Source organism: Morchella sextelata (assembly GCF_020137385.1).
Source record: "Morchella sextelata strain SCLS chromosome Unknown scls_3, whole genome shotgun sequence".
Classification (NCBI taxonomy): Eukaryota; Fungi; Ascomycota; class Pezizomycetes; order Pezizales; family Morchellaceae; genus Morchella; species Morchella sextelata.
The window spans coordinates 1,509,825-1,536,114 of NW_025408618.1; the positions used below are offsets into that span (position 1 = coordinate 1,509,825).

Here is a 26,290-nt window from a genome sequence, read left to right on the forward strand (position 1 = left end):
ATGTAGATAAGTTCTGCATAAGCATCCTAGCCATAGCAACAGGATCAAACAATTACGGTTGGTCAGGCCCAGAGTAGTCTTGGCTACAATTACAGCCTCCATAACGTCGATTTGATTCTGAAATCGAATCCAAACCAATTATGGTGCAAACTACCGTATGAAGAAGGGAGAAGGAGGATACGGATAGAAATCCCCAGATTTTGAACAGTTCGGAGAGAGCCGATGTCCTGACTCGGGGAGAGCGAGATTAGAAATCCGCTTAAGCAAGCCACATAGATTCGTCACGGCAGTTAAGTGCACTTGGCTTTTGCAAACACCCAAACTTATATTCACTTGCACCTTTGTAGAGAAGAGGTACGTAGTTAGAGCCAGTCCAGACCCAATCTTTCCTTCTATCCATTTAGGAACAAGTGAGCCACTGAAACGAAACTTCGGTACCCCATACTTGGCTGCCCCTAGCAACGCAAACTAGAACTTAGTAATCCAATCCAATCCTAGATTAAACAGATAGGCGAGACGAGTCTCCTCCTCGGTAAAAACCTAAATTTGTTTCATGGGTCCTCAGGGTTTTATGAAAGAAACGACAGAAAAAATAGCTCCTATACGAAACAGGAGAAAGCATGTAGGTACACGTTAAGAATTAATTGTATCGACAATAACGTTCGCGTAGAACGTTCTACATCTTGTCTCGGCTGGGAGGCGTGAAATTAAGCATGGAATTGAGCCCCCAACCACCAGTTCTTCAATCTAAACTCCGATCCGGGTGTAATCTTGGGTCCAGGTAAAAAAAAAATACAAAATCCTGATCATCAGCATGGGAATCCTTGGTTTCTTGCCTTGAGGAATTAACATTCTACTGAATTTAACCTATGCGTGTGCATGTGAGCAGCTGGCTAAGAAGGAATCCTTGTAGACCCGCCCTGGCGGTTCCATTATTTTAGACCAGCTAGAGTATTCATACCTAACCTACATGTACTTAGACTACAGTCGCTTACTCTACATACATCTTTGCTGCATTTCCTTCGCCGCAAACAAGGTTTCTCCACTTTGGATTAAAAGCAGTCATCAAGAGATTAGGTGGAATAAGGTACCCCCTGTAGCTTGTATATCATAGGTTAGTTTAGTAGGGAATGATAACTACTAATCGTTTGTTTTCTGGGGAATCGACCTTGCGGCGGAAAATAAACCCCACACCACACTATTTGACAATCAATCCCTGGGGCGCATACATTAGTTTCTACTCTATTCTAACTAGACACGTACCTACATAGCGATATGTGCTTCAGATGTTCCAACGGTGTATTTTGGGTAGTTGAATGAGTAACTAGTTAGCTAGAGCACATAGAGCACAAGACTTTTGAGAACAAGGGTTTTTTGTTTTGGCCATTTTGCCACAGAGCGAAGCATTTGATCTTTATGCATACGGTCGAGATTATAATATCCTTCCCCCCTTGAGGAAGGGTTACGTGTCGGGAGGTCGGTCATGGTAGAGGAGTATCTACAGTACCAGTAGAGTATTGGAGATAGTGAGATTGAGGAATGTACCCTACTTATCATTTTCATGTAGGTACTCTGGATAACTACGGTAAACTCCATTCGGAACTTGAAGATTCCAGGTACGCAAGAATACTTGTTGGTAGTCTCAGCTTCAGTCTCAGTCCAGGTCAGCCTCAGTCTCGTGCTCTCTCCCTCTCCTGGTATGTGCAGAAGTTTTAAAGGCCCAGAAGGGGTGAATATGTCGTAGTAATTAGGTAAGTAGGGGACCTAAGACACGACAGTCGGTGCTGAAAGCCCAAAATAGCACCTTGAGATGGGAGTGAAGAGATTTCAGATCGCCTACTCTTCCATGAATGGATGAAAAGGTGGTTGGGTGTGTGTGGTATGTGTGCTGTATCGGTTCCAGTTCTGCTGTTGTTGTTGTTGCCAGAGTAGTATTGATCCCCTTTCGAAGAACGGGGTGGCACAACTGCTGCAGCGAAGGTTAATTTACTACCACCAGTCGTGGTTGTCGCTCTTGTTACGAGTTGGGAACCCGTTTCAGGACCGTAGCCCGAGCGGCCTGGATTGAGTTGTAACTTGTCGGCCACCGCGGTGAAGGTCCAACCTAGAATGCGCTTGTACCTGTCAACTTTGCGAGCGCCGGCTGGCTGGCCATATGTAAAACCAATCGACAATCGACAACCAATTCGCAATCCGCACTTGCCCCCCCCCCCCCCCCCAGACGCCACACACGGCACTGCTCACATGTGGTACTGACTGCTGCTAGGTAGAAGCACACATTGAGCATTGTCTTTTTTTTTTTTACTGTGGGAGTGGGAGGACTTGAAAGACGCGCTCTCTCCGCCATCAGATCCATCAGATCTAGCCAGCCAGCCACCTGCTACAAACCATCTGTCCGTCCGCACCTTGAAGTCACGTTCGCAGAGGTCCTGGCTCTGGAGCGTCATTTATTTTCATTCGACCTGCGTATGTAGATAGTGGATTATTGCAAATGCCCCAAGCTGACGAATGAGATCGTCGTTTTGAGAATCTGGTTTAGATACCGTTTCTTGTTCTGTTTTTTCGAAGCTGCTACACATATCGAATGGGGGGTGTTGCATTGCATTCCGCTTCAGGAAGTTTTCCCCGTTAATCTCTGATCCCTGGATGGATTGAATAGGGATCCTGGTGCTTGCAGTTGCAGTTGCAGTTGCAGTTGATTCTGAACAGTGAGACTCGTCGTCAAGAGTAAGCTTAGGTGCTAGGGAGATCTACTCCTAGTCAACTCCTCCCACCCCCCCGCGTTATCGAATCTTGCACTACTGCACGCGCAATTCTCGGGTAGAGTGCGATACCAGATAGGTTATTTTACCTGCATGTTTTTCTATTTCCAAGCGAAGCATCTAATATCAGAAGCGGCCTAGTTGAGGAAAAGGTTAACAACACCCTGGCCGTTCCTTAGCATCAGATTCATCTTTCCTCTCGATGTTAAGAAAGCAATTATATTTATCCATTGTACTCTTGGTAATTAACTAGGTACCTGGATGGGAAGGTTTGCGCCGGATAAAGGCCCCTTCTAGTGGACGGGAAGTCATGATGATACACACAACACAGCAGCCATCTCACAAACAAAAGGAAAGAAAAAAAGAATTGAGACACAGATGCTGAAGCAAGCTTTATCGTGGCGGAAGGCTGCTTACAGTACATGATCGGTAAGTTAATATAGGGTGTGTATGAGTTAGATACATACCTGATTACCTAGGTAGAGTACTCTACTCTACTCTACAACGCCCCCAATATGCATGGACCAAATTGTAGCAGTGCAATTACCCACACATTCCTCACGTACCGGTGGAAATAATGTTTTATACTTCATCAACTGGATTCTTGGGTTTCCAAGTTTTCTCATGACTCCCTCGTGGTTTCCTGTAGGACATGCATACCTGACATTTGCCTCGGTACAAATCATCTATCTAGACAACGAAATGAAGGTCTAGGGCAGAAAGGTACAGGAAAAGAAAAGAACGCAGGGAAAGAAAGAAGAGGGAGAAAAAAATATGAAAGTGTCTCTGTCCCTTTCTTTTTGGTCGCGGGATAGGGGCCATGCGTGTAAAGTTGAGTTGGTTGGCTTGCCTTGCAGTAAAGTGCTTGGAGGGAATTAAATTTAGGTAGGTATTCACATCTCGAGTATTAATGCCTTACGCATGGGGGAAACAATTGAGAGACTCAACCATCCACTCAATTGAAAGCCGCCGATGGAAAGTTCCTACACTTGATCTGCGTCTCGGTCCTTTCCCCGTATCTTCCGTACGTCTTGGTATGAAGTAGGCATACTAGTATGTAGCTCAATAAGGCCGAGTTATTTGACAACCTTCTAGTCTTAAGTTGCTTGATTGCTTGTCCCTGTCGACCGAGCTCGTCACACCCTCCATCACACGCCTTTACCCAAGACCTTATTTTTCCTTTTTCTTTCCCTAGGGTTGGGAAGGGGGTGATGCCAAGTACGTGTTTCGCACCCGTTGGGTGGGCTGCACTTATGATGTGGGTTGGAGGCCTTCGAATAGTTATGCCTCCAGATATATAAGCACCCAATTCCCCCAACTTGTATTCACTCAACCAGCAGTTCCCGGATACCTGGATCGACCATTTCCATCAGCTGTTTCGTGCAGGCTGTCCACCACTCTCTATCCTACGATGTCAACCAACGCATTCGAAACCTCAATGCCTGAATTGCCTGAGAAGACTATGAAGGCTCAACATGCCGATGGAGCTACAACTCCATCAACTATGGAGGCAGCGGAAGGCCCATTGTTTGATGCTGCTAGAACCAAAAAGTTGCTCAGGAAAATGGATTGGCATCTCGTTCCCTTTTTGGCACTTCTGTATCTGTGAGTATCTCCATATTAATATGCCATGGTATAGTATTATCTAATATTGTTTGCTGCTCAGGCTTTCCTTCCTTGATCGTACCAATGTCGGAAATGCACGTCTCGCTGGTCTTGAGAAAGACTTGGGAATGACCGGACTCGACTACAATGTAAGAATTAAAACAATATTCAAGCATCATGTATTCTCCAATGCTGACAACTCCAGGTTGCACTTGCTGTTTTCTTCCCCTGGTACGTGCTTGCTGAAGTGCCATCCAACATCATGATGAAGAAGACCCGACCATCTCTTTGGCTCACCATCATTATGCTGGCGTGGGGTGTTGTCATGACCCTCATGGGTGTTGTCACTTCTTATGGTGGTCTTCTTGCTGCTCGTATGGCCCTCGGTGTTGCTGAGGGTGGTCTCTTTCCCGGTGTGACATTCTACATCACCATGTGGTACCAGCGCCATGAGTGTGGTCTTCGTATGGCCATTTTCTTCTCAGCCGCTACTCTCGCCGGAGCTTTTGGAGGACTTCTTGCCAGAGGTATTTCAGAGATGAAGGGGATTGCAGGAAAGCCTGGTTGGGCGTGGATTTTCATCTTGGAGGGACTGGTAACAGTAATTGTTGCATTTATCGCTTACTGGGCTATCAACGATTACCCTGAGACGTGAGTAATTTCTTTGCGCCCGAACATTAAAGCCTAGCACTCAGAAACTGACTGGATGAAAACTATAGTGCCAAATTCCTCACCCCCGAGGAAAAGGTCGAGGTCACTCGCCGTCTCAAGGCTGACCGCACTTCGCTTGCCGATGAATACGACATCAAATATTTCTTCCACGCTGTCAAGGACTGGAAGATTTACATCCACATGTTGATCACCATTGGAATCTACACCCCCTTGTACTCGTTCTCGCTCTTCCTTCCCACCATCGTCAAGGCAATGGGCTATACCAACGAGCAGTCGCAGCTCATGACCGTCCCTCCTTACGTCTTTGCTTGTGCTGCGACCATCACCGGAGGCTACCTCGCTGACAAGAAGGGCCAACGTGGAATCTTCATGATCTTTTTCTGTCTTCTCTCGATCATTGGCTTCACCATGTTGATCTCCACTCACAACCCCCATGTTCAGTACCTTGGTACCTTCTTGGCTGCCGCCGGTATCTACCCCAACGTTCCCATGGGTGTCGCCTGGAACGGAAACAACATTGGTGGTTCTACCAAGCGTGGTGTCGGTATCGCCATGCACGTCGGTTTCGGAAACTTGGGTGGTGCCATTGCGGCATTCGCATATAGGTCTACTGACGCACCGAGATACTACTCCGGCCATGGGCTACTCATTGGAACCACAACCATGAGCGCTGTTCTCTGCGTATTCATGACCTGGTACCTGAGAAAGGAGAACGCCAGGAGGGATGCTCTTATGACTGAAAAGGGCTTCACTCTTGAAACCTACACCGATGAGATGAAGGAATCCGAGAGGGAGAATGGCGATTACGCTACTTTCTTCAGGTACACTATTTAGTTAGGCGGCACATTTGTTTCGTGCTGATGTTACGATCTTTCATGTCCATTCTCTTTAGTTACGAGGGTTTAGGTTGGGGCTTAGGTTTACTTTTTTGCTTCTAATGCGCTTTACTTATGGTTGCCATTGGTAAATGGCAGCCTTCATTGTTACCTTAATGTATGTGGTTGGCGGTAGTGGTATGCGGAGTCGCTTGGAAACCTAGAGCGTTTAGATTTCTGGTCCAAATAAATTTCTCTTGCATTATGACCTTTAGATACAGTCAGAAATTGGTTGATTATTAAACGGGATGAAACTCTCACTGCATGGAAACCTTGCCTATAATTTGGTGGTAATATCATTCCATGTAATACCAATTGGCAATGATAGTGCGTCTTTAGGTACGTCTGGCACTTTTGGTACGTCTGGCAAACGAGTGATTGAACATGCCTGGGGCTAGGTACATAGGGGGAGCACTAAATATCAGATCGCCAATAAGTAATTTCGATTTCCTCATCTTAAAATGCCCTTTTAAAGTGCAATTGTTGGGCGGGATCTCATAGGACGTACTCAACCAACTATTTTAGTGGCTTTCAAAAAGAAAAACTTGGCGCCTTATTAAACTCGCAACTAAAGGGGACATCATATTGGAATGTAAAAAAAGCAAAACAATCTAGATATATCTCCAGCTACCGGAAGATTGACGAAAGCTTGTGCAATTCTGCCACGAGGCCGCGTCAGTAAGGGCTTTCGTGATCGCGACCTTTCGGCGAACAGGGGGTTTAAGACCAATAACTGGACGGTTGGGTAGCTTGGGCCCGGTTACGACCATATCGGAAATTTCAGCCCGCTCAAAGACCATACCTAATTACCAAATCCCGTGAATGACTCTACCTAGTTGAGTTGAGCAATTGGGCTAGCCTTCCGAATCTCTTCGATTGCTTGAGACTGGCCATATATGCAGGCAGCCGCCAGCGACCTAGCTACATACATAAGTGTGAAATCCTGGTTCATGACTCGGGCGCATGTAGGTCTCGATCAGCCCCGCGCGTGCGCCGTCGATCTCTTAATGCCCAAATAAATTTCATCGTAGCCCGACACCACTTCACTCTGATGATGAATCTCCTTCTCATAGTCCATGATACGAGGTATGTTCGGATTTAAAGCAGACTACTGCAGGCTGACGCAGCATGATTTTCAGAAATGTGATCGGGCGGTTAGCTATCACGTTCTTGATGTTTGGCTATTACAGGCCAATGAGATCGGTTTCAATAGTTCCAATAGAGAGGTTCGGGAGTAGGTGCACGATGCTCAGTATGGCGGCGGTAAAACATGGTGTTGGGAGCACATGTTGGATGAAAGTTGGGAACACCCAGAGATCTTTGTTTCAGCCGTAGGGTGAGTGAAGATTGAACGAGTCAACGAGCGAAAGAAATATCCCCCGATATCATGCTGAGGCGACGGGAGAGTTTCAAGATCGGGCTGTCAGAACGGATAAGCCTTTATAAATTATAGAGTATCTTTCCAAGAAGTCTAAATAAGGTTTCTTATGCCCAACATCCTTAGATTGAGGCCTGTTGCCGTAATGCGTGGTGGTGTAGCATGGGCTTGGGCACGAGACTGGCGTGTGCCAGATATATTGGATGACCTCCCGTCGTATGTAGTCGTGCTGAGAGTGTGCGTGCTCTATACACCCTGACAGCGGGGAGCGAGGAAGCGATGCGGTGCCGAAGAGCCGTGATTATGATGGTGATTTCGGCATAATGGCTAGAAGCGTTAATGATGATCATGTTGATGATGACGGTGACGATGATAGATGGCTGACAGCCTTGCAGACGAGAACCGGAATCATCGTGGGAGTGACAATGGTGGTAGTACATGTCACTGTGGTCACGGCGGGTCGTAGCATTGACGTCGAGGATTGTTTCCCTAGAACCAGAACGCTGAGAAAAAACCTTAAGGTTATTAAAGGGGTTGATGTGATGACAAGAAGAAAAGGAAATAGGCCTAGCGGTAAGTTAATGAAGGGGCAGATGATAAAAATGTTTTATCCTCGAATACAATGGTTAGCTGGATAAAAGTTAAGGATCAATCGTTGGCCACGAGTCCTATAGTTAGTCAATCCATGGCTTAAGACAAAGGTTAGACAGAGGAGTGATACCATAGAAGGAGTATCTGTTCAGATGTCATGATAGGCCCGGAGATCTTGGTACTACATACTTTGGGGGTCTGTGAAGGCCTTATTTCAATGCCATTAATGCCAAGTATTGTAATGAACAAGGCTCATGAACAATCACTCGGCGAGCACTTGTATGTGAAGGATCGACGTCTTGTTTGTCCCTCTGTTTATTTCCAACGGCGATACGACAGGATAAGACTTATATACGTGCCTCAGTTAAAGCTAAAGAAACTTTCCCTTCGTATTCTGTTCGCTCACGTTGTTAGAGGTCCATTTTCTGTGCCTTGAATAATTTACCCCAAGTCCTGTAACATTGATTAACAGCTGAAATTGACCGGTCATGGATACACGTGTCAAAAACAGAGTATCCAATCAAAACACGTAGTATAAAAATGGGCACCCTTTCTCGAGCAACCATCCTTCTCTCATTTTCAAATCGGTAGTCATGCCCGACTTAGATAAACACCTCCCAGCTTCATCACCCTCTGACACCAGAAGATTATGCAAATTTGTGCTGGGTCTTCCAATTTGGTGTTAGGTGTGTATTGATGCCAATCTCATAATCTTCTTACAAATCCCCAGAGTAAACAGAGTAAACAGATGTGTTGATATAATCTCGATGGTTGATATTCAGAAATCCGGCGCGTGGTAGAGTCACCGCTTGAACGATGGAACAAGGCTAATATGGCGCTCTCGATTATAACAGCTAAGTTAGAGGTCGATATAAGGTTTTCCAGGGTTCATTTATAACTCTCCGGCTCTTCCATCTGTCCGTGATCAAGAGCCGAGGGTACAATTAGGTGGGTGGTTACTAAACCAGTGTGTGGCCCAAGTTTTTTATCTTCCCCGGTTCACAGCTGTCTGACAGATATCATCAAGAACCCGGTATATGTGCAAAGAATCCCCATCGTTCCATAAATTTAAGTTGATGGTACTCGGAATGTGGGGATCTGGGGAGTTTTTTGGGTTGGTGCTTGCCGGATATCCGGATGTCGGGTCGTGTTTTCTAATCAACTGTGCTTTACAGGGTGGATGATCAGATCATTGCTCTGACGATCGTCTATAAGGCGGAGATGAATGCCTTTTCTGGCTTTAACCCTGCTGCTATTGTCAGGCCATTGTTTGATTTGTTCATGAGAAGTCACTCGCTATAGAACTAGTGAGAAGTCTTCAAACCGTTGACTAATTGACCAATCGCGTCTAGTGAAGTCTCGGCGTTGCAACTTCATCCAGTTAGGTTAGAATTGGTTGAACAATTATTAGAAGTCTCCATAAAGCTAGGCCTGGATAAAGGCTAACAGTGAAATTTGATATGACTCTTGTAGTACTAGTTAATCCTCTATATTTGATAGTGATATCTAACGGCGTCCGAAGCTCTTGGTGCTCTCGATTTCGCAATGTCTTTGACTAGCTTAGTCATTTAATAACTGAGGGCAAAACAATTATCCGGATACCCCTTGAAAAACGAAAACCAACGTTTCATCCGATAACAGCATCGTCGTGTTAAGCTTAATGCCAACGGCGTAAACTCGGTGTATTATGTTTATCCGGAACACCAATCTTCCGCTCCGGTCGGAAAATCTAACGCACAACCTGGAACGAATCCAATGTACCGTACCCACATCAAAAAATTATTCCTAGGATCACGTCGGCTAAAAACCGGGTCCTGATAAAGTAAATTACCACTTTACCATAAATTACTTTGTCAACCCCGCGTTGAACAGCTGGATGCCTGCCTATTATGGCTTAATTTACCCCACAAATAAATAAGAATGGCCTGTGAATAATAATCCCCAATGATGTAAGGAGTCCAATACGGTATAAAATTCACACATCAACTGCCTAGCCGTTCGTCCGTGATGCACTTCACAGGATTTCTTGTATAAACACCCAGCTTAGCCCCCCCGTCGGCTAGGACTAGGCCCCAACAAGTACTTAAATATATGAGATTCTGGCTCAAGTAGCTGTGATCTCGGCCTCAAAAGTGCATGAAGTACGTACGTACCTAGGCAGCCGAAGAACCGGTCACCAACAAAGAGTCTTAGCTGCTATGGCAGATCGGGCATATGTCTGTAAATGCTCAAGTTCGTCGGCCAAAACTAACCCGAAGGCAAGAGCTGGATTTGTATATAATTGATGCCGAGTAATGGACTGAAATCTGTAACCTTGGCGACTAGCTCTATAGAGATGAAGTTGTTTTGGTCGATACTCGCATTTGCGGTGGCTGTGGCTGCCCAGACGGCATGGCCCATTAGCAGCACCAACTATACGGACGCAGTACAATGGGATCACTACAGTTTAATTGTGAAAGGGGAGAGACTAGTTGTCTGGTCCGGAGAATTTGTATGTGCCATATACGCCACTCGGCTCAATTCCGAGAGATTTCTTACTTCAATGGCTAACACTGACACAAACAGCACTATTGGAGAATTCCAGTTCCTCATCTATGGCGCGATGTCCTCGAGAAAATGAAAGCTCATGGCTTCAACACGTTTTCAATCTATGGCCATTGGGGCTACCACTCGGCAGCAGAGGGAGTCCTTGATTTTGAAAACACAGCCCACAATCCACGCCCTATACTAGAACTGGCGGAGGAGCTGGGCATGTATGTGATCTTTAGGCCGGGACCATATGTGAACGCAGAATCGCATAGTGGTGGCCACGCTCAATGGGTTACTACCGGTGCCTATGGGTCTCTAAGAAATAACGATACGCGTTTTGTAGAGGCGTACACACCGTACATGGACACATATGAGAAACTGCTTGAGCCGTACCAGGTGCAGAATGGCGGCAACCTTATCTTGATGCAGATCGAGAATGAGTTTAGTAGCCAGAGAATTGGAGATTGCAAGACCTGCCCTCCAAATTTGGTCAATATTGACTATATGGAGGTTTGAGAATTCTCAATCCATGGATGTTGTGGGAATACGATACTGACAAAGAAGATAGAAACTCGAGGCACAGGCCCGCAAAAACGGAATTTATATCCCGCTGACACACAACAACCCTAACACCTATGTGAAGGGTTGGAGTACCGACTATGATCCTCGCGGTGCTGTCGATATCTCTGGAGTAGACACATATCCATACTGTTGGTCTTGTGTTCTGAGCGAATGTGGTGGGAGATATCCTTATACCGTAGCATACTACTATGACTATTTCCTCGAGACTGCAAAGAACCAGCCTGCGTATCTGCCAGAGTTCCAAGGTGGTTCTTATAACCCATGGGGAGGTCCACAGGGTGGTTGTATCTCTGAGCAGAACTCCGAGTTCGTCAATGTATGTTTCCTAATCCTCCTTTGCTTGGGATCAAGAGCTGATTATCTTAGATTATGTACCGCCACAATATCGGTGAACGGATCACAATCATCAATATCTATGTCTTCTTTGGCGGAACCAATGTTTGTACCCCCCACCTTATTACCGAAATTCCCAACTAATATGAATAGTGGGGGAACATTGGTTATCCTCTCTCTGGGACATCCTATGACTACGCCGCAGCAATCTCCGAATCCCGTGATATTGGCGAGAAGTTCTGGGAAGGAAAGGCACTCGGGCTCTTCATTGATGTTGCCCGTGACCTTGCGCAGACAGAGCGTGTATATGCAGGAATTGAGCTCACGAGCTCTCCAAACGTCAACTGCTCGCTCATGGAGAACCCAGAAACCCTTTCCAGGTTCTATGTTCTACGGTGAGTCCCTAAGCCCCATTCTTTCGAAGTTATTTCTGACAGAATGAATAGCCATTCTACTTCCAATGCCACCACCGAGGACAACTTCACAGTCAGCATGACGACCTCAGAGGGAGATCTGACAGTCCCGCAATACGGTGCAGCAACACTTTGGGGTCTCGCAGCAAAGATCCTAGTGTCCGACTTCCCATTCGGGAAATTCTCACTTCTTTACTCGACTGCCGAGATTCTCACAGCTTCCATTGTCGACAACGAGCCCACCCTCGTACTCTGGGTCCCCAACGGCGAGCAGGCAGAATTCGTAGTAAAGGGCTACAAAGCCAAGAACAAGAAGGAAGTACTCCAGACATGCGACGGCTGCAGCATCAACTTCCATGCCGACAAGGCCGGGGTGATGATCATCAACTTCCACCAGGAAGCTGGCATCTCAGTTGTCCAGTTTGATGGTTTCAAGGTCGTGATGGTTGACAGGGGTGTTGCCTGGAAGACTTGGGTCCCAAAGCTCAACAAGGACCCGTTGGCAGGTTTGGACAAAAACCTTATTGTCCACGGACCTCGCCTGGTCCGCAAAGCCGTGATTTCCAAGAACGAGCTGCAATTGTCGGGCGACACATCCGACGAGACCGAGCTCCTCGTCCATGCCCCCAAGAACATCAAGTCCCTCACCTGGAACGGCAAGAAGATCTCCAAGTTCTCCAGGTCGAAGGCCGGAATCCTCACCGCCACCCTTGCAGGCCCAAAGCTCACCGAGAAGGATGTCCTCAGCCAACTCAACTCGGGCAGCTGGAAGTACAAAGACTCCCTCCCCGAAGTCTTCCCCGAGTACGACGACTCAAAGTGGATTGTCGCAAACAAGACCGCCAGTCCCAACCCCACAAAGCCAGCCTACTTCCCCGTTCTCTACGCCGACGACTACGGCTTCTTCCACGGCTACGTCCTTTACCGAGGCCGCTTCTCGGCCACTAATGGCACCACGGGCGTCTACATGAACCTTCAGTTCGGCACAGCGGGCGGTTACTCCGCATGGCTCAACGGGAGGTTCGTCGGCTCCTGGACTGGCAGCATGGCCTCTGCTGGGAACAGCACTTGGACTTTCCCTGCGGGCGCCGTAAAGGCGGATAAAGAGAACGTCTTGGTGATCCTGATGGACCACAACGGGAAGGACCAGTTCGCGGCTGCACTGAACTATCGTGGTATCTACGATATCTCCTTGAAGGGATCGCAGCCGGCGATATTCACCAAGTGGACCATCCAGGGCAATGCCGGGGGAACGGATAATATCGACCCTGTGAGAGGGCCTTACAACGAAGGTAAACTACCCTTTGAACTCATTGACTTATGGGACTGATTGCTGATGACGGGGGTTTGTTAGGTGGTATAACTGCTGAGCGTGCGGGCTGGCACATGAACGGCTTTGATTCGTCGAAATGGGCGGAGACAAAGTCGATGACCGTCCCCAACGCAACTGTCACCTTCTTCCGAAAGGAGGTCAAGTTCTCTATTCCGGAGGGTTATGACGTGCCTGTTCAAATCAGAATCGGCTCGCCGGCTGGACAGAAGCTCCGTGTTCAACTGTGGGTGAATGGATATCAGTACGGCAAGGTTAGTTTGACGAGCTCCTTCCCAGGTCAGTGTGCACGTGTGACTGGTCCGCTAACCAAAAGAATAGTACATGCCGCAAGTTGGAAACCAAATCGATTACCCTGTCCCGCCGGGGGTGCTGAACTACAACGGCAAGAACACATTTGCAGTCAGTGTGTGGAACGTGCAGGATGACTCACCAGTCAGCGTAGAGTATGAGTGGAGCGTGATTGGTATCTATGAGAGTTCTTTCAGCTCCAGATTCGACTCTGACGAGATCCGGCCGGCATACAACAAGAAGCGTTTGGGGTACTTGTAGTTGTTTTGTGAAATAGCTATGGCCTATCATGTATTTATATAGCTCTGTAAGGGGGGTAGGCTGTTTATAATAAGAATATAGTATCATTCAACGTTACATTACAGGGTATTTTCATAGAAAGGATATTCCAGGGCTTAGAGATCTTGTGTGCTGATGGAGTCATAGATGATCACTCGCGTGCCAAGAAAACCCCACTACGCAAGAAAGAGTGAAGACTTGATTGCTTGACTACATGTACAGTGCGATCGAAGAAGAAGAAACACCAATTGATTAAAAATATTCAGTATTTTTATCTATATACAAAAAACAAAAAAAAAAGAAAAGAAAAGAAAAAACCAAAAGAAACCCTAACCCACCATAGATTGCTCCAACCGTAGCTTCGCCGGCCCCCGTCCCAAAAAAGACGGGGAAACCGGTTAACGAGCCATGTTCCCGTTCCAAAAAGATTTTGGATTGGGGGACCAGGGGACTCGGAAGAGATTGGTCGTGCTGCTCTGCTCGGGGGTAGTAGTCCTGGCTGGCGACTAGCTAGCCCGGTCAAAGCAGCACTATGGAGTTTTGAAGAGGCGGAGGTAAACTATGAATTTATAGTAAGAAGGACTTGCCACTTGCCAAAATGGGTTGGTTTTGGCCGCTCTGCTAAGGGTAAGCCAGAGAGATATCAGATGCCAAGGTGGGAACTGATAAGGGTTTTGGTAGTTGGTTATTGGATCTAGATCTAGATAGCATGATCTTCTTTGTACCAGAGTTGAAATATGTCGTGGCCAGGTCAGGTCAGGTCAGGTATGGCATAACCAAGAAACAGACTTTATTATGCCTTGATAAGTGCTAATAATTTCTACGCATATAAATTTTGGGTTTAGTACTATGGGGCGGTAAATGTGTCAAAAGTAATTTTACCAACGGTAGTAAATTATTTTACCACTAGTGGTGAAAGTAATACCAGTATTTATACCCTATAATGCTAATTTTTATGATAAAAGCACAGACCTTTTGGCCAAAAGGGGCCATATAATGCCAATATATATGAAAATTGTCCACCGGTGGGAAATCTTCACAAGCCCCGGCATTAATGATTGAACATTTACTTATTTAGTATAGCGCAGCATAAAGACTGAAACCCAGTGTTTATAGCGGTGGAAATGTACTAATGTAGGATAGCGTGCAGACACAATGACTGAAATTCAGTGCTTATACCACCGGTGGTAAATAATTTACTACCGTTGGTAAAATTACTTTCGACACATTTACCGCTCCATATAGTACTGCACACCTAACGCTTTTTTCTCTGTTCACAAGCAATATTCACGTAACGAATAAATCAATCAGTTCTCTGTTCACTTCACAAGCCCGAGCAATTATAGTTTGGAAATCAAAACAACGCTTTTGTTGATCTAAATACAATACAAATCACTCCAGTATTTACAAGCCATTAGTCTACCTATTTCTTCGCCTGCTTACTCTTAGTCTTCAGCGACTGCACCAGTCTCTTCACCTCATCACTCTTCGGCCCTCCCTCCACGCCCCCCATCTTCACCTTCTTCCTCTTCCCCTGCTGCTGCTCCTCCCCCCTCTCCCCCCCACCCGCCCCCATCTTCCCCCTCCTCTGCCGCTCCCCAAGCAGCTTCTCCATCGCCTTCGTCTTCACAAACCTCGGATTCGTCGGATCAATCGCAAACTCATTCCTCTCATACACAGCCTTGAAGCGCTCATCCCCGACATCAATCTCAAAGCCCCGCTGCATCCCCTCCTCCAGCGCCTCCTCCGCCTGCCGCGACCGCTTCTTCCCCTTCCCCTTCTTCCCCCCATGCCGCCCCGCCTTCTCCGCCTTGACAACCTGCTTCATGTCAAAGTGGTTCAGCCCGTCCCTGTCCGCGTCGGCCATCAGCGCCTCGAGCTCACCACGTTTTGTGGCGGCCTCGGCGGCCTCGGCGGCGCGCTGCGCTTTCGCTTTCGCCTTCTTCTCCTTCTTGGGGTTCACGGCCACGGGGTCGGCCGCGAAGAAGGGGTCGTCGAAGCCGAGGTCTACGGCTGCTGCAGGGGCCTCCGCTTCTGAGTCGTCGTCGCCGGCGGCGCCGCCTTCGCGGAGGAGCTTGGATTTCTCCTTGCGCCGCTGCTTCCGCTCCTTTTCCTTGCGGGCGTACTTCTCGATCGTTGTCTCTGCGGGTTCACCGTCTTCGGCGTCTTCGATGACCTTTGCGCCCTTCTCCTTCCCGCTCAGGCCGGACGTGAATGTGATCTCCATATCGCCTGTGGGCTGCTCGTCCTTCTTGCCCTTCCCGCTGAGGCCGGCGAGGGTGCCGGAGAGGAGGGCGCGGTATTTTTCTTTTGCGGACTCGTCCTCGGGGTCGGAGTCGGAGTCGGAGGCGAGGTAGGCCTTGACGTCCATTTCTTCGACTTCCTTTTGCGAGAAGGCGCGTTTGGCGGCGGTTTGGCGCGCGGTGTCGTCGGCGTCCCAGGTTAGTTTTACTTTGCTGTGTTGCAGGGCCTAGGGGGGTGTTAGTAGATGCTTTATATGTTATATGTTATATAGAGAGGAGTATAAAGAGAGGGAGAGGAGGAGAAGGGGAGGGAGTATGGGGAGATATGGGAATATGGGGTGGGGAGATATACATCAGTGACAAAGTCATTAGGCTTGTAGTTCGCCGGCGCCTCCGTGCACGTATCCCGCGGCGTATCGTCCTCAAAGCTTGTATCGTTGGGGATAAACCGCAGGTCAAAGAAGTTTGCAGTGGCTTCATACTCCGCGCCGTCGCACTGCTCGTAGATGTGGTGGGCCGTCTCGGGCCTATCACACTCGACCACCGCATAGTAATACCGCAGCCGCTCCAGCTGATAGTTGCGGAGCTTCGCACTATCAAACTCCTGGCCCTTATCCTCCTTGACCAGCGTCTTGACCGTGACCTCCTCATCGGGATCAATCTCCTCCTCGTCCTCTTTCGGCCTAAAGATCTCGCTCGGCGGGCCCTCCATATTCTCGCGCTCCATGCGCTCGCGCCCAAACTCGGACGGATACACCGTGACCCTCAGCACCCGCCCGCCGCTCGGCGCAAACGACGAGAACGCCGCCATCAGGTCCACGGCCGCCACATGGTCCCAGTCCAGGTTGACGGCGGCGAGCCGCGCCGTGACGTCGCCCGTGGGGATCTCCTCGCGCTGCATGGCCTCCCTCGCAATCTGGTCCTCCTCTGCGGCGTCCACCTCCTCGTCCTCCTCTTCGTCGGAGCTGTCGTCGTCCGAGGAGCTGATGACGCCCTCGCCGCGGGCCGGGTCGTAGCGGGGCTTGCCTTCGTCCTCCTCATCCTCATCCTCGTCCTCGTCCTCGGAGCCGGAGCCTTCGGCGTCATCGTCGTCGTCGTCGTCGAGGCGGTAGTACCGCTTGATTTCTTCCTTGCCGGCGTCCTTTGCGAGCTTGCGGCCGTAGCGGTCGACGGAGGCCTTTTGCGCAAAGTCGTCGTCTTTGAGCATGCGCGTGAAGCGCTTGTCGATGGCGATCTTTGCGTCTTTGCGGCGCGGCATGGCGAAGCGCGGGTCCGAGTGGACGGAGGCGAAGCGGGAGTCATCTGGAGGGCTGTCTGTCAGTGCGGGTTCAATTGAGGTTTTGGGGGGGGGGGGGGGGGTCTTCTTTTGGGGGGCAGGAGGAGGGGAACTGACTGGTGACGGGGGCACGGTCGGTGGGGGCCGTGCTGGGCTTCTTCTTCTCGGGTTTCTTGGGCATTCTGGTGGCAATTGTGGGTGGAATCGAGGTTTTTGATACTGGTGATAGTTAATATTGTGGGGTTGAGGTTTGCGGTGCGAGACTTTTTGATATTTTCTGTGTCCGTGCTGCTGCGAGCCGCATGAGCGAGCGCCAAGACGCCAACCCAATATTTTCTCTCAAGAAACTTTTCCCACCCGCACGCACACAACCGCACACCCGCACACCCGCACACCCGCACACCCGCAGCACCGGACGCCCGCACACCACAACCGGTCCTCTCACACCTCCTCACAGCACCTCAATTAACTACATACAAAATGGGCCGCATCAAGAAGTCCACCCGCAAGTTCGAAAAGAACCACCTCAAAGACACGCTCGACCAGCGCAAGGCCCAGGCCAAGATCAAGCAGCAATTCGCACTGCGGGACCGCAACAAGAAGCGCCGCAAGGACGATCTCGGTATCACCGACGACGACGAGGCCGCCGCGAAGGCGCGCGCTGAGCAGAAGGCCAAGGAGAAGCGCGATGGGCCGGAGCTGTTTGAGGATATGAGCGTCGAGCAGTTCTTTCAGGGCGGCTTTGAGATTCCTGAGGCTGGGGTGGTGCCGAAGAAGGGACGGAAGGGGAAGAAGGAGAAGGAGAAGGAGAAGGAGAAGAAGAAGGAGAAGGAGGGGGAGAAGAAGAGGAAGAGGGACGAGGAGGAGGCTGCAGCTGGGGAGGAGGATGGAGAGGAGGAGGGGGAGGGCAGTGCGGATGAGCTCGAGGCCCATATGAAGGATCTCTCGGCGCTGGCCGAGAAGGACCCAGAGTTCTTCAAGTATCTCAAGGAGAACGACGCCGAGCTGCTCGACTTCACGGCCGCCGAGCACGACGACCTCGCCGGCATCGACGACCTCTCCGACGGCGAGAACGACGAGGACGAGCCCAAGAAGAAGAACAAGAAGCGCAAGATGGCCAAAGCCGGCGCCGAGGACGCCAACTCCAGCACGGAGGTCACTCTCGAGGACGTCGCCGCCTGGAAGACCGCCCTCACCGAGCAGAACTCGCTCCGCGCGCTGCGCAACGTCGTGCTTGCCTTCCGCGCCGCCGCACACGTCAACGACGTGCAGGGCGAGAACCCCGCCGCGGGGGGCTACAAGTACTCCATCACCAACCCGGACGTGTACCACGAGCTGCTCATCGTAGCGCTCAAGCACGTCCCGGATGCGCTGAACCACCATCTGCCGGTCAAGGAGTCGGCCAATGGGCGTGTGCGCGTGGCCATGGAGACGAAGAAGTACCGCACGCTGAGCCCGTTGGTGAAGTCGCACAGCGCGTCGCTGCTGCATCTGTTGCCGACGCTGACGGATCCGGCGACGCAGAGGCTGCTGCTCAACTCGGCGGTGCCGCTGGTGCCGTATTTTTTGTCGTTTAGGAAGTTCTTGAAGACTTTTATTAAGACTGTCACTGATATCTGGTGCGCGCACTCGTCGGATGAGACCACGAGGATCACGGCATTCTTGGTGATCAGGAAGACGGCCGTCGTGGGCGATGAGGGGCTGAAAGATATTTGTGCGAAGGCGCTGTATGCGGGGCTGGTCAAGGCGAGTAGGCAGACGAGCGGGTATACTATGGCGGGTATCAATCTCATGAAGAACTCGGCGGCGGAGGTCTTTGGAATGGAGGGCATGGAGAAGGTTGGATATCAGGTTGGCTTTGGCTACATCCGCCAGCTCGCCGTGCATCTGCGGAACAGCATCACAAACAACTCTAAGGTATGTCGTCCCGATCATTTCCATTATCATTGGCTCTGTCATTGGCTCTGTCATTACCCCTATATTGAGCTCTACTAACACAAATCCCAGGAGTCCTACAAAACAATCTACAACTGGCAATACGTCCACTCCCTCGACTTCTTCTCCCGCGTCCTCTCCACCCACTGCGACACCCTCACCGAAGCCACCCTCGGCCGCCCCTCGCCCCTGCGCCCGCTCATCTACCCCCTCATCCAAGTGACCCTCGGCGCCATCCGCCTCATCCCCACCGCACAGTACTTCCCCCTGCGCTTCTACCTCACCCGCTCCCTCCTGCGAATCTCCCGCGCCACCGACGTCTACATCCCGCTCTCGCCCCTCATCTTCGAGGTCCTCTCCTCCGCCGAGCTCAAGAAGAAGCCCAAGCCCTCCACCCTCAAGCCCCTCGACTTCGGCACCACCATCCGCGCGCCCAAGTCGTACCTGCGCAGCAAGACCTACCAGGACGGCGTCTGCGAGCAGGTCGTGGAGCTGCTGGCCGAGTTCTACGTGCTGCACGCCAAGAGCATCGCGTTCCCCGAGCTCGCGATCCCCGCGATCGTGCTCGCGAAGCGCGCCGTCAAGAAGAGCAAGAACGCCAAGCTGAACAATGCGATGGAGGTGCTGGTGGGCAAGCTCGAGGCGAACAGCAGGTATGTGCAGGAGCGGCGGAGCGGCGTGGAGTTCGCGCCGGATAGGGTGGCGGAGGCGGAGGCGTTTATGAGGGAGGTGGAGTGGGAGAGGACGCCGTTGGGCGCGTATGTGGTGAGTCAGAGGAAGGTGAGGGAGGAGAAGATGAAGATGTTGGAGGAGAGTATGAAGGAGGAGAGGGGGAGGGGGAGGGAGGGGGATGATGAGGAGGAGGAGGAGGAGGTGTTGGGGGTGGATGCTAGTGATGATGAGGAGGATGGCAATGATGATGATGAGGAGGAGGAGGAAGATGAGGAGGAGGAGGAGGAGGACGATGAGGAGGACGATGAATAGATAGATCCCATGCCTGTGCCTGTATTGTAGTAATTTCCTGTCGGCTACTAACTGTCTCTTTCCGTATTAAAAGTTTTTTGCAAGTATTTTTGCTTTGCCGAGTCAGAAGTATAAATATCATTCTGATTCACTATTTGTTCTGTATTATCAATCAGTCAATTATTCCTCTGGAAAAGACCTTGGAAAATAACTATACCGCCAAAACTCGAAAAAATTGGCCATCCAGGGATTACCACTTGAGTCATTGAATGGCATCGATCTGCATCAGAAGTTTCCCGTACAAGTAATTTTGATTTCGAGTTATGGCGGTATGTGGTGTAGATTGAATTGTCCAATCACATCCACAGGCCCTCCATCGGAAATGATCAAAAATCCGCGAGTGACATCCCATGACCCTCTCCTGCCCCGCCAAGTGTTACCCGGCCTCAAAGCCAGTCACTGATTTCGCCGAACCCTAACCCACGAGACCTTACTTCCGAACCTTTTTTTTTTCCCTCCTCCGACGACCACCAATTCCATCATCATCACCAACCAACCAACCATGACCACCAACCACCACGCGCGCTCACTAACACATAAAGGTAAGCCAATCCAATTCACGTTTCTCAATTCCTGTCTTCCTCCGAAATGATTAAAAAAATCGAATCTGTCAATCCCCTGATTTTTTCCTGCAGGCCCCTCAAGGCCTGCAGATGACGATAAACTCTTTTGTGTCTTTATTTATGATCTTTCCACTTCGTTGCTGCCCCCTGTTTGCTCATTGCCTTGCCTGCGAGAGATGGAGTGCTGATTCGCGGAAAGATTTCAGGTTGCTTGTTACGGGTTCTGTCCGGTGCCGGCCGGCTTGATGTATAGTAATTCAATACATATCATATCAGCATTTTGTTCCGCTCTCCGCTGTTTCCCTGTTCCAGATTTCCGTTTCTTTTTCTTCTTTCTTTTTTTGTTTTGTTCGTTTGTTCATACCCCTTCCCTCCAAAACAGGCATATGTGTGTACAGCACCGAAGCGCCCTCCATCTTCGAGTTGTCTGAAGGAATTAATTCTTTATCGTGCCGATATCGATCTTTTTCATACCCATTACCAAACACTTCTCGGTGCAATCTAATCTACGTCGAAGTCGTGCATGGAGGGCTTGATACATCTCTTTCTCCCTTTTTTGTTGTATATATTAGTTTTTTGGTTAATTGAAATGATTGAATCGGGTTTGGGAGATTGTGTGTGTGTGTGTGTGCTGTTTGGTGAGAATCTCGGTTGTTTGGATGGATACCATTGGATCGAACTCGTGTTCAGATGACTATGATGCTCCGGTCTAGTGCCACGGGATACAGAGACCGCCAGAGATAGTATTTATCTTTTCTATCCTGGTCCTCGTAACCACTACTAACCCCCCTATGAAATTTATTATATCGATAGTTTCCCAAACGCATGCAGTTGTGCATTCGAAAGATCCATGCGATGATAATAGCGGTCCGGAGCCCCCCAAAACACCATAGGATCAAACGAGTTTCAGGACGTCTCACTAGAGCTTCCTGTAATCCAATTGCCCAATAAAGAGACGTTTTCAGGCTGTTTCTTGTGAAGAGCACAGGCCAACCGAGAATAAACACCCCCAGAGACAGAATTGGTAGCTTCGGGTGTAGGTCCTTGAATAATCACTGGTGTGTAAAACACTCTCACTATATAGACAAGCTGTCGTATCACAGTGCGTGTATCATATCACACTAAAGAACACGCCATACGTACATGGTAGAATCTCTATATGACCCGGAACCCGAAAGTAAAAAAAAAAATAAGCAGAATTACAATAGGGAGCACAAAGACACCCGGTTTCCTGTGCTTTGTGGCGTACGAGTCTTGGGGCCGTCTGAGCATGTCCTCGTAATCAGGGGGTTTAAGGCCCGGTCTGCCCGAAGTCAGTCATATCGGGGTGAAGTACTTACTGTAGAGCATATATATAGCAATGGGGTCCTCCGGCTGTAACTTAAACCAATCATTATAAGAAAACGTTTGGGGGGCATGGCTTCAATTCTATATATATATGTAATTAAATCACGTCAACAGTCCTAAACCAAGCTTACGGCTAACAACTTACAAATTGAACATTGACAATGCAGTGATTGCGGCAAAACTGTGAGGAAAGAAAGAAAAAAAAACTGTATAGTTGACAAAGAGAATGTCAATGATTTTATCTCCAGCAAAAAATACACCTCCTACCAAACCCCCCCCCCCCCCCCCCAATGAGCCCTCTCCCGCATTCTACGCGTGCCCTAAGCAACCCAGGTCAAAGCCCACACGGCACGCAGAACACTCACAGCAACATGGCGCAGTGGAAGCGCGCCGGGCTCATAACCCGGAGGTCGCACGATCGAAACGTGCTGTTGCTAACACATACAATATTTTTTCTTCTTTTTCTTATTTTTTTCTCTTGCGGCAAGATTCGATAGGTTTGTAGATGTTATTTGTGCATTAATAAAAAAATTTCTTATGCTTATTGGTTGAGAAATGGCGGGATAGAGAGGGCGAGTGCTGGGCTGTGATGCTACCAAATATCTATGAAGTGTTACACTGAGAGCCGGCGCCTCACCTTTCGTCTTGATGCCAATGCTGACGGGCTGATAACCCTCTGATGAACAGATCTCTCCTTTATGATGCCGTCTCGATGGGTCAAAGTCTGTGCTAAGAACGCCCCCGCGGAGCGTATCTCACCCACCAAATACACAGGCTAATTGATAGATGAATAAAGTCTCGGTAGTTTCTACTTTACAGATCATGATGATGGAATTACGGTAGTCGATATCTATCAGGGAACTATGAGTGAGAGCGGGGTATTATGGCTTCGCAGCAATTTGGGACATCACTACATAGACTTGTAGAGTGTATATCAAGATGAACAGATGCAAGACACCGAGACAAGACCATCAAGCCTACGCACGCCCAAGTATCACCTCTAATCTGATCCATTACGCCCGCAATCTTCACTCCCAATTCTCACCCTTCTACATATCTCATTACCCCCCCCCCCCCCAGCTAACCACTACACTACTAATACATCCCCCACCTCCCTACCTCCCCTCCACCCTCTCCAACACGCCCTCCAACCCCACGGGCACAAACACCTCCCTATTCTTCTTCTCCATGGCCCACACCACATCGCCCACAAAATAGCACACCACACCCCCGCCCCCACTCGCGCTCGCCGTAATCCTAAACAGCGGCACCCCCGTCCCCTCATGCGCCTTGCGCAGCGGCACAAGCAGCAGATTGTGCTCCGCGCACCAGTCCTCCACCGCCTCGCGGAACGTCGTCTCCGGCAGCGCCTCCGCCGCCGTTGAAAACTTCTGCTGCCCAGCCTTAGTGGACGCCTTCGGCGGCGGCTTCGCGGGGCCCGCCGCGGGCGCGGGGAGCAGCGTCGACGCGGAGGCGCCCAGGTCGAGCGCGCGGTTCATCATATCGAGGCCCTTATTAAAGCCCGCTCTCACGGCCGGCGAGCCGCGGAGCTCAGCGGGGAAGACGCCGGTCCAGAACGTGTACCACTCCTGGACCTCCGTAAAGCTCGGCGATGACGTGAGCCACTGGTGCAGGATGTTGAGCCACTTCGGGAAGAACTCGGCCTCCAGCAGCTGCGCAAAGGTCGACACGCGAAAGAACGGCAGCCACCCCAGGACGTGCTCGAGGGGCTCGAGCTGCTGGTCCGCGGGGTTGACCTCGAACTCGGAGCGCAGCTTGAGCGCGAGGCGCGGGAGGAGGTGGCGGATGAGGAGCTTCTCGAGCTCGCCGGGGCCGAACACTTCTTTCCAGGCGTCGAGGCCGTCGACGGTGCCCTTTGTAAGATCCCAGGCGTCGAGGACGACGCCGAATTTGCGGCGCACGTCGCGCAGCAGGTCTTCCATGTTGTGGCCGAGGTGGGGGAGCCACTGGAAGACCCAGAGGTGCGGGGGCTGTCTGGTGCGCCTCCGTTTGCCGCCGCGCGGGTTCCAGTCGGAGACGGCGGTTTTGAGCTTGGGGAGGACGAGCTGGGTGAGGATGTTGGCGTGGATGAAGGGGGGAGGAGGGAGGTCCAGATGTCGAGGAGGGTGAGGACGGGAGAGGGCTTGTGGACGTCCCAGTCGTTGTTGATTGCGGAACGGACTTTGGGCAGCCAGAGGGAGAACATCATGCTTTCGTAATGGGTGGTGTATTTGGACTTTGATACGAAGCCGTTTCTGGCATATTCGGCTTCGGCGTCTTCTTTACTACGGATGTGGAGGATGGCACGGAGACGGCGGAAGTGCTCGAAAAATAGGAACGGATCCGTAAGAGGAGCCCAACCTGCAAGTTCTTTTCGGAACTGTGTAAAGTTAGTATTGAGTCGAAAAGATGAGGTGGTATGGATAGCTTACCAATGGATGTAAAGCCGCAACAGCAACCTCCGCAAGATCATGGTCCTCGATCTCATTTTTATACTCCGACTGCAATACCTCCAGCTTGGTTACTATATCTTCAATGGAGTTGCTCTCGCCCCCTAATGACAAAGCCTGCAGGCTATTCACTACATCTACCATTCCCTGTAATCTACGAATTTCCTCTGCCTGCTCATCTAGCTCAGTAGTGAGTCTTATTTCCTCCTTCTGAATATAAGCCTTTCTATCTTCAAGGCCCTTCCACTCGCTCGCAAAACTCTCCAAGTCTCTACGAGCCCTTTTGGCAATCTTTAGAGACTCATCCTCCATAGACAAACCCCTGTCCATGACTCCCGAGGCAGACGTCAAAAGCTTCGCCTCCTTGCCCGTATAATCCACAATGCTCTTTAGTGCACTCGGAACCTCCAGCCCCTTTGCACTCGCAGAGATCTCATCTGCAGTCAAGAATTTCGTCTTGTTCTTCTTTACTCTTAGTGGTGTTCCGCTAGGGGTATTACCCGTGGATCCGGGCTTTCGTTGCTTTCTCTCCTTCTTCTTCCTTGCCTCTTCTTCACTGTCGGAGACCTCCTCGCCCCGAAGTCTACGCGCACGCTTTGCCTCAGCCCGGGCCGCAGGCGTCATTTCCCTAATCGCACCTATACCGGCACCCTGCGGTCGCAGTTTCACCTCAATAGGGTTCAATATACCCTCTCCACTCTTTCCCAGCCCTTGCCCAGGCTGATACCCCATCTTCGCCATCATCCGGGCCGCGAACGAGTTCGGATTAACAGCCGGCGCCGCATCCTTCTCGCCCTTCCCCTTCTTCCCCCTCCCTTTATCAACCTGTGTAAACGACGGCCTCACAACCTGCGGTGCCTCGGCGGGCGGCGGGTTGGCCGACAGCGTCGGCATATACGCCGCCTGCGCCGCCGCCGACGACACAAACCCCTTCCCCAGCGGCATCGCATCGCTCTGCGGCGACGCCGGCGCAAACCCCAGTCCCGTATGCGCATCCATAGACCCGGGCGTAGTAGCACCCGACGCCTCCCCAGACGCGGGCTTGGTGAACGCGCGGCCCCCAAGACCCAGACGGGGCCGCTCGGGCTCGTCGTCGGTATTGATGGATGCCGGGGTTGACGCGCCGGAGTCGCCCCCAGCGGAGGCGGAGGCGGAGGCGGAGGCGGCTTTGGTGAACTTGCTGAATGCGAAGCGCGGCCGCGGCTTTGGCACTTCGTCGGCGATGTCCCAGTCGGCGTTGTTGTTGGCGGCCCCGAGCATTGATGTGTCCCCGCGTAGGCCCGCGAAGCCGGTAACGACGTCCTCGGGGTACTGTCCTGTCTCCTCTTCCTCCTCCCCCTCGTATTCATCGCCGTCCTCGACGGTCTCGCCCTGCTTCACGAAGCCCATTCCTTTATCTCTCAACGGCCGCCCTCCTCCGCCGCCGCGTTTTCCAAAAGCACTGCTAGGTCTCTCATCTTCACTGTCCGAGCCAAACACCCCCAATGCCGCGCTCTCCTTAGCATCTTTTCCTGTACGGCGCCGCTTCCGTCGGTGCGATGGGTTGAACTCTGTTGTGTCTCCGGTCGGGTCTGGGAATTCGAGCTCTTCCTCTGAGCTCGAGTCTGAGCCGGACGAGTCGTAGCCGTAGATCTTCCCTTTGCCCCCCATCGTCGGCTCTGTCAGTAGTGGTTCGTGGGGGAAGCGTGATGGTGAAAGTGGGCGTGTGCTGGCCCTGACTGACTGACTGACTGAGTGACGGACGTCTGCGGTGGTTGAGCTGCTCTGGAACTCTTCAAGCAGCAGGGTGAGATCCAGGTATGCGTAGCACTAT

General features: G+C 50.6%; 5 protein-coding genes across 5 annotated transcripts; 3 read left to right on the plus strand and 2 right to left on the minus strand.

The window, feature by feature from the left end:
- Positions 1-4,173: 4,173 nt before the first annotated feature.
- On the plus strand, positions 4,174-5,873 carry H6S33_009229 (uncharacterized protein; the record flags this gene model as incomplete). Its single annotated transcript, XM_044840601.1, has 4 exons — positions 4,174-4,367; positions 4,429-4,516; positions 4,573-5,018; positions 5,087-5,873. The coding sequence occupies 4 exons, from the start codon at positions 4,174-4,176 to the stop codon at positions 5,871-5,873; spliced, it is 1,515 nt and encodes a 504-aa protein (XP_044698044.1).
- Positions 5,874-10,218: 4,345 nt separating this feature from the next.
- On the plus strand, positions 10,219-13,622 carry H6S33_009230 (uncharacterized protein; the record flags this gene model as incomplete). The annotated part of the gene is made up of 8 exons (XM_044840602.1): positions 10,219-10,374; positions 10,449-10,922; positions 10,981-11,310; positions 11,361-11,432; positions 11,481-11,722; positions 11,774-13,032; positions 13,095-13,324; positions 13,392-13,622. The coding sequence occupies 8 exons, from the start codon at positions 10,219-10,221 to the stop codon at positions 13,620-13,622; spliced, it is 2,994 nt and encodes a 997-aa protein (XP_044698045.1).
- A 1,441-nt stretch (positions 13,623-15,063) lies between these two features.
- H6S33_009231 (uncharacterized protein) lies at positions 15,064-17,340 on the minus strand (the record flags this gene model as incomplete). The annotated part of the gene is made up of 4 exons (XM_044840603.1): positions 15,064-15,591; positions 15,817-16,110; positions 16,236-17,185; positions 17,277-17,340. 4 exons carry the CDS (start codon positions 17,338-17,340, stop codon positions 15,064-15,066), a joined length of 1,836 nt encoding a protein of 611 aa, XP_044698046.1.
- A 299-nt stretch (positions 17,341-17,639) lies between these two features.
- On the plus strand, positions 17,640-20,078 carry H6S33_009232 (uncharacterized protein; the record flags this gene model as incomplete). The annotated part of the gene is made up of 2 exons (XM_044840604.1): positions 17,640-19,076; positions 19,167-20,078. The coding sequence occupies 2 exons, from the start codon at positions 17,640-17,642 to the stop codon at positions 20,076-20,078; spliced, it is 2,349 nt and encodes a 782-aa protein (XP_044698047.1).
- A 3,064-nt stretch (positions 20,079-23,142) lies between these two features.
- On the minus strand, positions 23,143-26,127 carry H6S33_009233 (uncharacterized protein; the record flags this gene model as incomplete). Its single annotated transcript, XM_044840605.1, has 3 exons — positions 23,143-24,208; positions 24,265-24,407; positions 24,460-26,127. The coding sequence occupies 3 exons, from the start codon at positions 26,125-26,127 to the stop codon at positions 23,143-23,145; spliced, it is 2,877 nt and encodes a 958-aa protein (XP_044698048.1).
- Between the last annotated feature and the right edge of the window lie 163 nt (positions 26,128-26,290).